This window comes from Mauremys reevesii, linkage group 1 (assembly GCF_016161935.1).
Source record: "Mauremys reevesii isolate NIE-2019 linkage group 1, ASM1616193v1, whole genome shotgun sequence".
Classification (NCBI taxonomy): domain Eukaryota; kingdom Metazoa; phylum Chordata; order Testudines; family Geoemydidae; genus Mauremys; species Mauremys reevesii.
In genome coordinates, this window is record NC_052623.1 from 66,265,071 (window position 1) to 66,279,728 (window position 14,658).

The 14,658-nt window shown below is 41.9% G+C and overlaps 1 protein-coding gene across 20 annotated transcripts in view; it reads left to right on the top strand.

The window, feature by feature from the left end:
- Positions 1-14,658, top strand: part of ENOX1 (ecto-NOX disulfide-thiol exchanger 1) — a 521,099-nt gene that overhangs the window by 350,254 nt on the left and 156,187 nt on the right. Inside the window, exon 1 of one of the 20 annotated variants that reach the window (XM_039485296.1) lies at positions 1,815-1,889. The exons of 18 other annotated variants lie outside the window; for them this stretch is intronic. Coding sequence is in view for 1 of the 2 variants with exons in the window: in XM_039485273.1 (XP_039341207.1) it covers positions 11,600-11,603 (4 nt within the window). In the remaining variant the exon portion in view is untranslated. Of the gene's footprint in view, positions 1-1,814; positions 1,890-11,545; positions 11,604-14,658 lie in introns of those variants that run through there. One more of the 20 variants, XM_039485273.1, reaches the window with a different exon arrangement.

Here is a 14,658-nt window from a genome sequence, read left to right on the forward strand (position 1 = left end):
TGTCCATGACAAAAAGGGTTGTTTAAGTGAAATTAAGATTACAGGCATATATTAGTGTTTTGAGTAACCTAGAAAATTCCAGAACTAAGGTTGCATGTCCACAAGGAGCTATAGTGTCGCAGTCCACTGACCACCATCTTCTTCACTCTGCTTCACTGTTTGGGATAACAAAAGCCAAAACTTTTATCTGATTGTTGGGGAGACAATAACCATCCATTGCCCAACAACTGCTAGTACAGTGACTATGATGCAACTGTGATGTGGAATTTGGCTCCATGCAGTGCAGCTGTAATAAACTTTCAAATTTCACCCTGTCACAGATTCACATTCCATATACTCATCCAAATACTCAGTAGACAATCTGCCATTAGGTTCATAGGAAAAACAACTTTGAAATTCAAAGCAAACATGTGCCCTCATCTTTTTTCAGGAGTTGAAAGTTCCAAATGTGGAAGCACTGTAGATTGTTAATTAACAAATTACATATAATAACATAGTTTCTTAAGGTATTTTACATCATTAATGACCATTTAAAAACTAACAGTTGGCATATATAAGTGCATGGGTACGTGATACATGAAGATTAAATGGATTGTTCCATTTCTCCATTCATTACACTTAAAAATTAAAGATGTGTACTGTTGTATGCGTCAACATTTATTATTGCTGGCATTTACCAACAGAAAACATTTCCAAATAGCCTCCCTGGCCAGATGCTCATAAACAAGAGTTGGATTGTTGGCCCATATATCAATTCAACAATTTCATCATCAGTCTCTTAGGTGATGGTCACTTATGTTCATCTATAGAGTCAGATTTACTTGAGATGAACTATAAATATAACAACCGAGAAATCTTTTCAATGGAAAAAATGACAAAGCACCTTCTGTCAGGATCAAGTAGATTTTATAATGCATGGTTACATTTTTGGAATCTGAACACAGTAAGTACATGAATAATGATAAGAGATTGGCCAAACACAAATGAGTCTTTTAAAGATAAATACAGGTTATGACTAAGATTCATTAATACTTGTATGAAAAGTTCATATATGTTAATAACAATAAACTAAAAAGTTACAAAAATAACATCATGCAAATCTTTCTCAGTCAATCTAAAAATACCACATTGTTGAAAGAGGTCTGGGGCAAAGCTAAGGTTTTAGTGGTAGGTTTGTGTTTGATGCAAACTCAAAATTGAATGGCTTATTATGGAAGTGCCACCTTAATTCTTGAATTTCCTAGGCTTCTAAAGTTTGTTGTTTGTTTTTGATAGTTTCTTTAACACTGCTACGTGCATAAAAGCTTCACCCTAGCAAAGCTTTTTGTGGGATTTAAGATATAAATCAAATTTTTGGATATCTCTCAAGCAAACCAGTCTTTAAAACCATAGCTGGCTATTTCTGAGGCGTTTACAAGGTTAATAGAAAGTTTTGTTATTTCTGTTTCTGCAAATGTATAAATTATATTGAACACTGGGTTAAAGTTTTTCCAAATGCTTCGCACTCTGCTGTTGAGAGAATCAAGGTTATAGTATAATTCAGAACATTTTTCTTGCTTGCTTGGCACTTAATGACAAGAACGATTGAATGTTTTCTTACTATGGGAGTCTTACATCTTTGAGTAAGTAAATACATTCTGCTTATTGCTCATGTACAAGATGGGATAAATCCTGTTCTCAGGACTATTAATATCAGTGGAATTGTAGTGGTAGAAGGAAGTGATGCAAAATTTGGCCTGTAGTATATATTTTAGAATATTCTGCTCTCTATAATACATTAGTAGAATGTATTTCAAGAAAGAACTTCAAGTAAGGTGTTGGGTTGCTTTGTTTTTTTACCAGTACTTGCATCAGTCATGTCTAGTTGTCCTGAATTTTCCCTTTCCAAGGTATGTGATGTTATTTATTTCAATCTGGATGGTGATTTCTCTCTCTCTCTCTCTCTCTAAATTAGAAAATACTACTAATAAGCTATGGTTTGTTTGCCTTTGAATCAGCATTGCTGTGTGGTTTAGCTCTGCTGAATACCAGCTTTGGTAGCTGTGCTCTTTCATATTCATTTTACAACATGAAGGAGAACTCTGTTGGAATTTAACGAGCCCCAGGGAAAGTATTTCAGAAGAGTAAATTCAATAAATTACAGAAGTAGCTAAATTGAAGAAGATTTTGTATTATATGAGCCACTCTTGGTGGGAGGTGGGACAGGGGGCCTACATTTCTTCTTCAATCCATAACAACACTGATTCTAATTTTGGGGGGCATGGTGGCTTTGACTATGTTTAATAAAGTACATCTATAACCAGGCTGAAATGCTAAGAAAAGTGAGTATAAAATTAGTAGACATGAATTACTGGCCTTAAGACCAGAGTTATCTTGTGTACCTCAGGAACATAACTCATTTAGTGGTGTGCACCTCATAAGGAATATCCACATTCTAAATGTTTTTGAGCATGCAGCTATTTAATGCTTATATGACCATAATGCATAAAGCTACTGGCCATCATTTTATTTTAGTGTATATTTTTCTTTGAAGCTTTGAATAACACATGCTTGATTTAAATATGTAAAACTACAGTTCAGTATGTGCACTGCAATAATATCAGTGTTGTAACACAGACACCAAAGGAACTGTTCAGAAATAGCCCAAAGCTGTAAACTTATAATTTGGTTTTAAAACATGTGCTCTAGATGTATAATTGGCCCCATTCTGGCCCTTTTGTGCCACATCAGAGGTGTAAAGGAGCCCGAAAGCTGCCCTAATGTGTCAGGCTGAAGACTCAACTGGCTGGCAGAGATGGTTTAGCCGACACTGTACCATCCGTCGGGGGAGTGTGAGGTTGGAAGAGGGCACGGTCAGTGTAATAGCCCCTAGTGAGGTGCCACAAGCCAAAAAAACTTGCAGCTGCCCAGAGGCTGCTTGAAATTACACCAGGCATCAGACCAGTCCCCAGAAATCTTGGGAACTGGGTGAGCACAATGATCATTTAAAGCCTCCGCGACCCTCCTTGCCTCAGCTTCACAGAGCACAATTCTGGCACAATTGAGGCGCTGACCCACCGACTTTAACAGTTTTGACTGTTGTGAAAAATCAACACTTAGTAAACTAAATGATCCACACAGTGAAGTGTCTTACTGTGAGTATATTCTGAAAAATTCCATCTCACGTAAAACCCTTGTACAATGGACAAATTCAAATACGATGGCTGATGTATCCAAAGGAGAGTTTTTCAGAACTTTATATACCACTTGTGCATTTTGGGTGAAAAATATTTCACCAACATATGGTCAGAAAGAAATGAATAGCAAACAATAAGAAAATCTACTTTCTGGCTCTGACACTTAGTGTTCAGTTATTGGAAAATCATAGTCACAGCACATAGGGCAAGAACTAATTAGCTATTCCAGACGCAACAAGCTTTTACTAGAAACTGGCTGCTCAGATGTTGTTTTTATTTAGCCACTCTGGTCTTGGCAAAGTGTCACAAAGTTTGATTTGTCCTGTCTGGCTAAGCTGGAAACTTATTAGACAAAAGACAAAAAAAGGATAGAAGGCTACTCTTAAAATTTTAAGTCACAAAAATCCTAATGAATTCTTTCAAATGCTAATGGCCAAGAATGTAAGACTCATCTCATGTGTTAGTGAAATCAAGATTCTCTTCTTCTTTATCTCTTTCCCTGGTTGTACGCCCAGACAATGAGTGAATCTCACCCTCCTTTTCTTGCGTTTTGAATTTTTAAATTGTGGCCCAATCCCCATTTTACATTTATTAGACAAGACCAGTCTAGTGAATAGTCAGTCTGTGTCAGTATATCTCAATGCTAGCTTAACAACGCTAAGATGTAAATTTAACATGGTAGGGAACTTAACCCTAAATTCTCCCCCTCCCATGCTAATGTACAACGTAGCATAAATCCTGTTTTAAAAAAGCTACTGCCATCACATGGGTCAAATTCATGTTTACCATCATGAAGTTAGTCTTCCACTGCACTGACTGTATCTGGCTCCTACAGTGACTGAGGACTTTTGACTTTACTTTTCAGAACAAAGAATTTACTTGTGCTGTGCTGAGCACTGACAACACTTTTGACATCAAACACAACAAAGATCTAGGGCTCAGTTAGATCTCTGGCTCCTGTACAACTTTCGCATGTAAATCAGGATCATAAGAATTGCCATCCTGGATCATACCAGTGGTCCCTTTAGCCCAGCATCTTGTCTCCAGCAGTGGCCCATACTAGATACTTCAGAGGAAATTAGGGGGAACCCTGCAGTAGGCAGCTATGGGGTAACCTGCCCCCATGACGTCAAAGTTTCACCCGAATCCCAATAGTTAGAGGTTGGCTGATACTCCAAAGCATTGAAATGTACATCCCTTCCAAAACTCTTGTTTATTCTTTAATATATTATCACAACTCTGGGTATTCTTGTTGTCTATATAAAGGTCTAATCTAATCCTTTGGGGAATTCTTGGCTTCAGTGATATTCTGTAGCAAGGCTTTCCACAGAACAATTGTGAGTTGTGTGAAGAAATATTTCCTGTTTTCAGTTCTGAATTTGCCACTTTTCTGTTTCATCAGAGAACTCCTAGTTTCTGTATTGAGACAGCGTGAATAGAAATTCCGCATCTACCTTCTCTCTGCCATTCATCATTTTGTCATGTCTCCTGTTAGGTTTTGCCTTTTCAATCTCTCCTCATATGAACTTCTTTCCATGCCTCTAACCATTGACCAGCCATGCTGGAGGAAAGACAGCGGGCATTGGAAGGGGTTTAATGGGGCTGCAACTTTATTCACCTAAAATAGCAGTAAATTGTACAGTTAATTGACCTGTATCATTTCCTCCTGCTTCGGGGGCTGTCATCAGCCCTACCCATTTCCAACCTGGTCCCAGCCAGCCTGCTGCCCTCCCCTCATTTAAGTGTTAAGGGAGCTGAAAAGGAAAGGGTGTTGGCTCCCTGCTGTACCAGATGTTAGGAATCCTGTCTCACTCCTTCCCTAGCTTTCCTCTAAGTCCACTTCCAATCCATTTTATCTGCTTGCTGTATTCCTTCCAGAACTAGTGCCTGCGCTGGACATCTACCACGTTTTCAGTTACTAAGTGTGACATTTTAACCTAGGCTCCCTGCGCCACCGTGGGGGGAGGTGAAAAAACCCACCCCGCCTCAGCCAGTCTGGTGGTGAAAGGAAAATTCCTTCCCAGCCCCAAGAAGACGCTGATTAGTGTAATGCCCACAACGGATCATGAAGAAGCCTGGTTCTACTCTGACCCTTTGGGTGGGAGCATGGGTGACGACTGCCTCATCCCAGTGAGAGAAGGCTTCTCCAGAACTGCCCAGGATATAAATATCCCTCCTTCTCTACTCACCTGGTAGGGCAGGGGTGTCTCTCTCTCTCTCTCTCTCTCACACACACACACATACACACACACATGCACGCACGCACGCACCCCTAGTCTAGCCACTTCCTCTTCCTCCTGGCCCCATTCAGGTAAACCTTCCCCTCCTTTCCCCTTTGCCACAAATAGCAAAAGGAGCCCTTACTGGGGCAACAATCCCTTTTCTTCTGGCCAGCCAGTCAAAGGACCCACCACATAGGAGCACATATTCATTGCCCTTCTCTGAACACCCTCTAATTTTACATTATCCTTTTTAGAGACAGGGTCGCCTGAACTAATGCAGTATTCCTGATTAGGACATACCTTTGATTTATATAATAGCCCTATAATATTTACCGTATTTTTCTTCATCCAACTCCTTATGCATGCCAGCATTTTGTTAAATAGATTAAAATTTGGCTAAGTGATAGCTCTCAAAATGGAAATGGAGAATCATCATTGAGTGAGTGGTCTCTAGAAGGGTCGTGCAGGGGTCAGTTCTTAGCCCTATGCTATTTAACATTTTATCAATGACCTGGAAGAAAACATAAAATCATCACTGATAAAGTTTGCAGATGAAACAAAAATTGCGGGAGCGGTAAATAATGAAGAGGACAGGGCACTGATTCAGAGTGATCTGAATCACTTGGTAAACTGGGCACAAGCAGACATAAATGTTTTAATATGGCTAAGTATATATGTATGCATCAAGGAACAAAGGATGTAGGCCATACTTACAGTATGGGGGACTCTCTCATGGGAAGCAGTGATCCTGAAAAAGATTCAGGAGTCATTATGGATAAATCAGCTGAACACAAGCTCCCAGTGTGATGTTGTGGCCAAAAGAGCTAATGCCATCCTTGGATGTACAAACAGAGGAATCTCTAGTAGGATTACACAGGGTATTTTACTTCTGTATCTGACACCAGTGTGACGATTGCTGGAATATTATTTCCAGCTCTGGTGTCCACAATTCAAGAAGGATGTTAATAAATTGCAGAGGGCAGGGCCGGCTTTAGGCCGATTCCCCCCATTCCCCTGAATCGTGCCCCACGCCTAAGAGGGCCCCGTGCCCTAAGGAAGAGCGCCTAACTTTTTAATTTTTACTCACCTGGCGGCGGTCCAGGTCTTCGGTGGCATTTCGGTGGCAGGTCCTTCACTCACTCCAGGTCTTCAGTAGCATTTCAGCAGCGGATCCTTCAGTGCAGCAGAAGACCCAGAGCGAGTAGGATCTGCCACCGAAGTGCCGCCGATGACCCGGACCACCGCCAAGTCGGGCCCCTCAGTTCCTGAAGCCGGCCCTAGCAGAGGGATCAGAGAAGAGCCATGAGAATGATTAAAAGATTGGAAAACATACCTTCCTGGCACCCCCATTGGCCTGGGACGGCAAACCATGGCCAGTGGGAGCCACGATCGGCCAAACCTGCCGACACGGCAGGTAAACAAACTGGTCCAGCCCGCCAGGGCACTTACCGTGGTGAGCCGCGTGCCAGAGGTCGCCTACCCCTGCCTTATAGTGATAGACTCAAGGAACTCAAGTTATTTTGCTTAACAAAGGAAAGATTAAGGGGTGACTTGACTGTAGTCTGTAAGTACCTGCATGGAGAACAAATATTTGCTAATGGTCTCTTAGTCTAGCAGAGACGCTATAGCATGATCCAAAGGCCGGAAGCTGAAGCTAGACACATTCAGACTAGAGATAGAGTGTACATTTTTCACAAGGAGAGTACTACACTGGACCAATGTAACAAGGGACATGGTGGAGCACTGGCAATTGTTGAAACAAGATTGGATGTTTTTCTGAAAGATCTGCTCTAGGAATTATTTTGAGGAAGGTCTATGGCAGGGATCGGAAACCTTTGGCACACGGCTCGCCAGGGTAAGCACCCTGGCTGGCCAGGCCAGTTTGTTTACCTGCTGCATCCACAGGTTCGGCCAATCGTGGCTCCCACTGGTTGTCGTTCACTGCACCAGGCGAATGGGGGTGGCGAGAAGCCACGGCCAGCACATCCCTCGCCTGCGCCGCTTCATGCAGCCCCCATTGGCCTGGGACAGCGAACTGCAGCCAGTGGGAGCTGCGATCGGCTGAACCTGCGGACATGGTAGGTAAACAAATCGGCCCAGCCCTGGCAAGCCGCGTGCCAAAGGTTGCCAACCCCTGGTCTATGGCTTGTGTTACACAGGAGGTCAGAGTAGATCATCACAATTGTCCCTTTTGGCCTTGGAATCTTATTTGCTTTTTTGTCACCCAGTGCTGCACATAAAGCAGAGGTCTTCATTGAGCTGTGCCCAGTGATGCTCAGGTCCTTCTTGTAAGAGGATATCATTCATTTAGAACTCAGTAAAGTATATGAGTAGTTCAAATTATTCAGTGGTGACAAATGCACATGGCAGAGAATTTTATTTGTCATTATGTTACCCATTTGCCTCACAATTAAATAATGTTGTGCCATCAGCAAATTTTGCCACCACATTGCTCACCCTCTTTTCATTATCATTAATAAATACCTTAACCTGGGGCACAGCTGGGGAACCATTGAAAGACTTGCCAGAAACAGACAGGAGTTGCTGCTCTAAATGCCAGAGGCGTAATGCGAACATGATGATGATCCTGATGATGAACAAATACATCAAATCTTGTAGCACCCCACTGCCAAACTTTTGCCAGCATGAAAACTGACCATTTATTCCTGCTCTTTGTTTTCTGTTAGCCCAGTGTTTCTCAAACTGGGATCTCCGCTTGTGTATGGAAAGCCCCTGGCGAGCTGGGCCAGTTTGTTTACCTGCCCCATCTGCAGGTCCGGCCGATTGTGGCTCCCACTGGCCGCGGTTCACTGCTCCAGGCCAATGGGAGTTGCTGGAAGCGGCGCGGGCTGAGGGACTTACTGGCCGCCGCTTCCAGCAGCCCCCATTGGCCTGCAGCGACGAACCATGTTCAGTGGGAGCCGTGACTGGATGGACCTGCGGATGGGACGGATAAACAAACTGGCCCGGCCTGCCAGGGGCTTTCCCTATACAAGCAGCTACCCCAGTTTGAGAAACAGTGTCTTAGCCAGTTTGTTATGGCAGTATTTTTCTTCTCAGACGATGACTGCAAAGTTTCTTTAGCAGCTTCTTGTCAAAGGCCTTTTGAAAGTCTAAATAACCATACTCAATATGTACACACAGAGAATGCCAGATCAGTACAGTTTATGCTACTTACACATTTTTTGACCCATTTAAACCCCACATGTATTGCTTATTCTTTTAAAGTCACCAATTAATTTGACCCCTTCTCTTTTTTTTGGAAAACTCCTACAGGTAAAAACTGCAAAATTGATTTTTTTTTTCTTATTGGATAAAGTACTAAATCCATTGTATATCATTGAACTGGGACCTCGGTGCCAATTTTCAGTCTGGAACACATTTTTACAGTTGAGTTATAAATCTCTGACAAAAAAGATTTATAACAGAAGTCCTGACATGCCCAGTGCAGTATTAATGTACCTCTACATTGGTGAGAGGGACAAGGAACAATTTAATGTGAATAACATTTTCTAGTCCAAAAATGGCATAAAGAAAAACACTTTCCTCTTAAAATTGAAAGATGCATTATAATTTCAAACAGTCTTTCTGTCACCATTTGGTTTCATCTTTAATTTGCAAAGAAAGTTCTTCTTAAAGCAATAAATGGCTTCTCTGTGTTTATAAATCTTCATCTTTGTTGAAAGCACTGTCAAAGGGAGTCACATGTTAAAAATGCTGATAGTAAATTACAAGCAGCAGGAAAGGCTAATTTAGTTTTGAATGGTAGGATTTCAGTTTCTTGGAGGGGACACTAGGTTTTGTGTGTGTGTGTGTGAAATTATTATTCCTTTGGTTTACTGCTCTGAAATATTAACAAATAGATCTGTGCTTCAGGTTTCCAAAAACTACAGATGAACTTTTCTAGCAGCAAACATTCTGAGATTCCAATTTTGTACTGAGTCATTAATGTAGTCTGAATTAAAATATGTGTAGTATAGGATCAGCAAATCCTGGATTCTGCTCTAATTGACAGAGAAGTTAAACTAATTTTGAACACACAGGATCTCAGTCTGCTTCCTAAAGTATGTTGTTCACTTAAAAATGCCTCTGATTTCTTTTCAAATAAGATGCATCTTTCCTCTGTTAAGCTGGATAATTAAATATTATTTTGCAAGAAAGATGTCAAGATTTTTTAAGGAAAAAAAGGTGCCTTTTTACTGCTGAAAGGTAACCCAAAGCAGTGCCTTAGTTTTAAATATATTTGGAGGCACTGAAATGTAAGCAGTCTCAAAGAGATCCTTTCTTTCTGTTATAAGCATTTATCAGCTTTTTAGTCTTCTTTGTAAAGAATAAGATGAGGTGTGTGTTTGTTGTACAATAAACGCTGTGTGTGCTGTCATAATAAACTACGGTACTTGATGAGGCGTAATCTTTTTCTGTAACAAATCTAAGATTATAATTTTTAGGTTGACTTTCAAATCACCATTTTCTGCAGTATCTCTAGTCCTCCTGCTGAAGTTTCTGTTGTTGACATAGTGTTTTTAGCACACACAAGGGCTGCAAGCTGCGGTCCAGAGAGGTTGGCAAGTGGCAGCTCCATAAGCCACTGCTATTCCTTGATGGGGCATCTTGTGCTCCAAATTTTCAGCTTTTGTTTATTACAAATCAAGGCCTAGATTTTCTCCTGCTGTGAGGGGTATTTTTGGTGGGGGGAGGGCATCAGAGTGCCAGTTATTTCTCCCCAGTTCTCTGGCCTGTCCCAAAACAGGTCCAGGATAGCTTGGAAAACCCTTAAGATGCTTTAACCCACCAGTGGCTATCCATGGGACTACATATTGTCAGTCAAGGATTACCAGTTTGTGTTGTGCTCTAAACATGCCATCCACATTCCCACCTACACTTGGTCTGGGGGTGAAGCTGGCAGAATGGCTGGCTACTCTGGTTTCTCCAGGGACTCCCTCACACTGGGGAAATGCCCATGGTAGCTAAAGGGCTTTCTTGTGCTGCAGAAGTTGTGCCAAAGGAGTGGCGGTGAGGTACCAAATCTAGTCCTAATTCTCTAATCTTCATGGTTGTGACAGAAAGCTTTCAAATTGTGGCCCAAATGTAACCAGTGGAGCAATGTATAGCTGACTCTGCAGACAGCCTGAAATAATAACTCTGGGAACACTAAATTGCCTTTATTCATCTCATTGGGGGTACAGTCTGGAGCCTAATAATGGTGATTTCAATGGCAACCCTGTTCCACAGCTGTTCAAAGGAGAAGGCATAGGTTCATAGATTCTAAAGTTAGAAGGGACCACTATGATCTTCTAGTCAGACCTACTTTATAACTCAGGCCATAGAACTTCCCTCAAAGAATCCCTGTTTGCATGATCAGCTGGTGTCTCTGCATGCAGAGAATGCAAGAAAGAATTATTATGAGGATCTGGTCTATCTGAGGAGCTTCTAGTTTTATCATCTGGGTTCAATGGAGGTTAGTTTGTGGGTGGAGCCCAGACAAGTACTTTCCCTCCCTCCCCCATTTAACCCTTGAATATAGCTGCCTACAGTGGGACCTTTAAAAGCCTGAGAATTTCCTCCTATTCCTACCCCAGAGATACAAAGAAAATCAGTTTCTAGATTCAAAGAGAAGTTAGCACAGACTATCTGAAACTGGGGCCGCGTTAAAACTGCAATCTAAAAATTTCATACTGTCCAAAGTCTGGAGAGGTTTTGGTTAACAATGGAGGGGCACAGGGAACTTTGGTTAGTGAGTGGGTTCAGGAAGCATCAAACTAAATCTCTTTAGATCAAGGAAATGATTAATTCCACATGCTTGCCAGCTGTGAATCAATGCAATGCTAACATCTGGAAGCTGAATAGTTCAGATTTTATTCTCATTTGTTTGTTTGTAAAAGGAAAACCCATGCAAAATACAAGTGCAACAGTAAGGTTGAGAAACCATCTACTGCTATTTTAGTCAAACCAAACAAAACCAGGGGTTTTATTTTTCTGTAGCATCCTTAATATCCAATATCACAAAATGTTTAACAGAGAAAATCAGCTGCAAGGTAAAGAGGCAAGGAAGATGTGTAAGATTTACAGAGGAAGTGGCTAACAATGGGTGGGGACTGAGACACAGCAAAATACTGTGTATGAGCCAGCAGTTGGAGTCACTTTGGAGGTGGAGACTGAGAAGAGGCCAACACCAGAGAAACTGAGTCAGCTGGCAGAAAGATGGGTAGATATTTGTCCTGGGAGTAGGGTGGAGTGAATCCAAAAAGACTGCTGGAAAGCCAGGAGAGAAATAAGTGCATTTTACATATTATAATCACTGTATTTTATAGAATGTTATATTTACTCTACTTCTATAGTTTAAATATAGGATTTGGAGTTTTGAGTGAAAATTCATGTGTGATTATGCATGTCCTTTGTGGTTTTATTTTTGGTTTCACATTGAATCTTTAGCTAACTCTGTAACTTCCAGTGATGGGAGAAGCATGTTGGTTATGTAAAGTGTAAAGCACATACACAAAGACACACACATCAGAATGTGCTGCAACAAACAACACAAAGTTTTCCAGATCCTGGGCTCTCCTGTTTTTATCTTTCTCTAGTTGTCTTTTCCTCCTCTACTTTTGTGTTTCTTCTTTGTCCTCTCTGCATTTCCATTGCCCCTTTATCTTTCAGCTTTTTTCTGTCCTATTTTTTCTCTTTTTTCCCCTCCCTTCTACTTTTCATCCCTGCGGGTTTCAGCAACCACAGCAGCAAGGGTTTACACCTGGAAGAGCAGCAGATTGCAGAGGAAAACTGACAAGAATTAGTCAGTTTCTGTCTGAATCAAACTTCTTACATGTGGGGTTGTCAGCAATGAAAAACTGACAACTGTAGCTGGTTTCCCTCTTCATCAAGTGCTGAGTTTTCCATCTTGGGTTCAGGTTTTGTCAGAAAATGAGAGGTGGATGGTCAGGCCAAGTGGTTGAAGCAGCCTGGATGGTCAGGCCTAATCGTCGGGCTGGGGACAGCAGCCAGGTATCAGAGCAGGAATCAAGAACAGGGTTGAGACACGGCTGGAGCTGGAACAGGAGCAGGCAAAGGAACAGACTGGGGCTGGAACAGGAGCAGTCTGTTAGAACTTCCAAGCTTCCAGTGACACTTCTAGGGAGATAGCAAAATTGAGCAGACTAGAGTGGCTGTGGATTGGCTGAGCCCTGGCTGATTGATGTGGAGTCCTCAGATAAGCACCCTCAGGGATGACTCAGGAGGCTCAGCAGCACTTATCAAGCTCAGAGGCTTTACATTACCCCACCACCACCACCCAAAGACACCTACCAAGAGTCTTTAAAGCGGGCTTCTCGGGGTGTGACGGATGGTACTCTCAAAGCAGGTTGAGTGCATGTATGTTGTCAGCTGGTGCTCACAAATGATCATCTGACCATAACCCTTCCAATCAACACGATACATGAATTTGAGTCCAAGATCTGCTTCACCATGTGTTCCTCATGCCCCGGACCATGATGGGTAGAGATGGCTGTTGTACTCATCTGGGGAAGGAGTTGTCAGTGTCCTTTTTCAGCAGGGAGATGTGGAATACCAGGAGCATTTTCATCACCCCAGGCAGTTGGAGTTTGAAGACCACTGGGTTGATCTGCTGATTGACCTGGAGTGGGCCAAGATGTCAGCGTCCAACTTCCTTGAAGGCCAGGTAGAATCAAGGTATTGTGCTGAGAGCGATACTTTATCTCCAACTGTGATTCAAGGGGTTGCCTTCCAGTGAAGGTCAGCAAAACACTTGGAATCTCTTGTAGCTTATTTTAGGTGAGTTTTCAATTCTTCCTGGCTACAGTGAAGGTGTTTGACTAGATCAGAGGTTGGAGATACATAGGAGGCTTGTGGCATGAATGGGTGAAACCAAGGGTAGGAACTGAAGTTGGCATAAAAAGGACTCTGGCAGCTTGCTCAGTGGTCGGAATTATTGTACATGTATTCAGCAAAGAGAAGGAGGGAAACCCAGTTATTCTGTTGATAGTTAATAAAGCAGTGATGGTATTGTTCCAGAGTTTGGTTCACTCATTCAGTCTGTCCATGAGTCAGGAGGCATAAGCTGAAGAAGCATGTAGTTCAGCATGCAGGAACTTGAACAACTCCTGTCAGAAGTGTGAAACAAACTGTGATCCTCAGTCAGATATAATATTAGATGGTAGGCCATGGAGTCTGAAGACAAATTTGAAAAACAGTTGGGCTGTTACTTCCATGGTAGGAATTTTAAGACAGGGCATGAAATGAGACATTTTTGTAAGCAGGTCGACAACAACTATCACTGCTGTGCAGCCTTGAGAATTGCGGAGGTCAACAATAAAATCCAGGGAGATGGACAACAAGGCTGAGATGGAATTAGCAGTGGAATCAGAGCACCAGAGTGTTTGGTGCAGGGGGTCTTCATCTGAGCTCAGACCTCACAAGAGTTGATGTAGGACTCAATGGACAAATGTAGTTTTAACCATCAGAAATATTGAAAGACCAGCTTCATTGTTTTCCAGTAGCTGAATTTGCCAGTCGGGGGACAGAGTATTGCTAGGCATGGTTCACCATCTGGGTCATAGATCCAGTCCTTAAACATGAGAATCCCATTCTTGAAAGAGAATTTTGAGTCAGGAGCTAATTCTATACCAGTTGACATAAGGTTTGATGCAAATGGATTGTGGGATAGGAGAGGCTTCATGAGAAAAAGGAAGTCATTGTTCACCAACTCATTGATGAATTTGCAAGGTTTCAAGACTGTGGCGGGTCAGGAGCTGTGTTTTTCTTGTCCAAGTTCTCACTGTGACGTTGTTGACATGAACTGTGACCGTATAGATCATTGTTGCAACCAAGGTCCTATAGTTGCACCAAATCTTGTACAAAGGAGGTCCTGTAAGGTGTCTATGGAAAGGTTATGATTTGCTGGTTATGATTATGCTATCTTTATGTGTGTATCATTTTTGTAGTTGAAGTTATGAATATTGGCAATGTACTTGTTTCTTAATGTGTTTTGATTCTAAGTAGCCTCAGTGAAGTATTTGGTCAGCTTCTTGAGAAGAACTATTCTCAGTAAGTGCCAAATCAAGAAACACTTAACTGACAATGAACTTTAATAGACGCCAATCCACATCCGAGCTTTCTTGCGAACGTTCAAACTAACATGTAAACAATGGCATCGGCCTGCAAACTGAGTTGCCCATGTGACTCTAGACTCCATCTTGCTGCTGTAATTTTCCACAGTAAGAACAAAAGGGGCAGAGAATATAAAAGGCCAT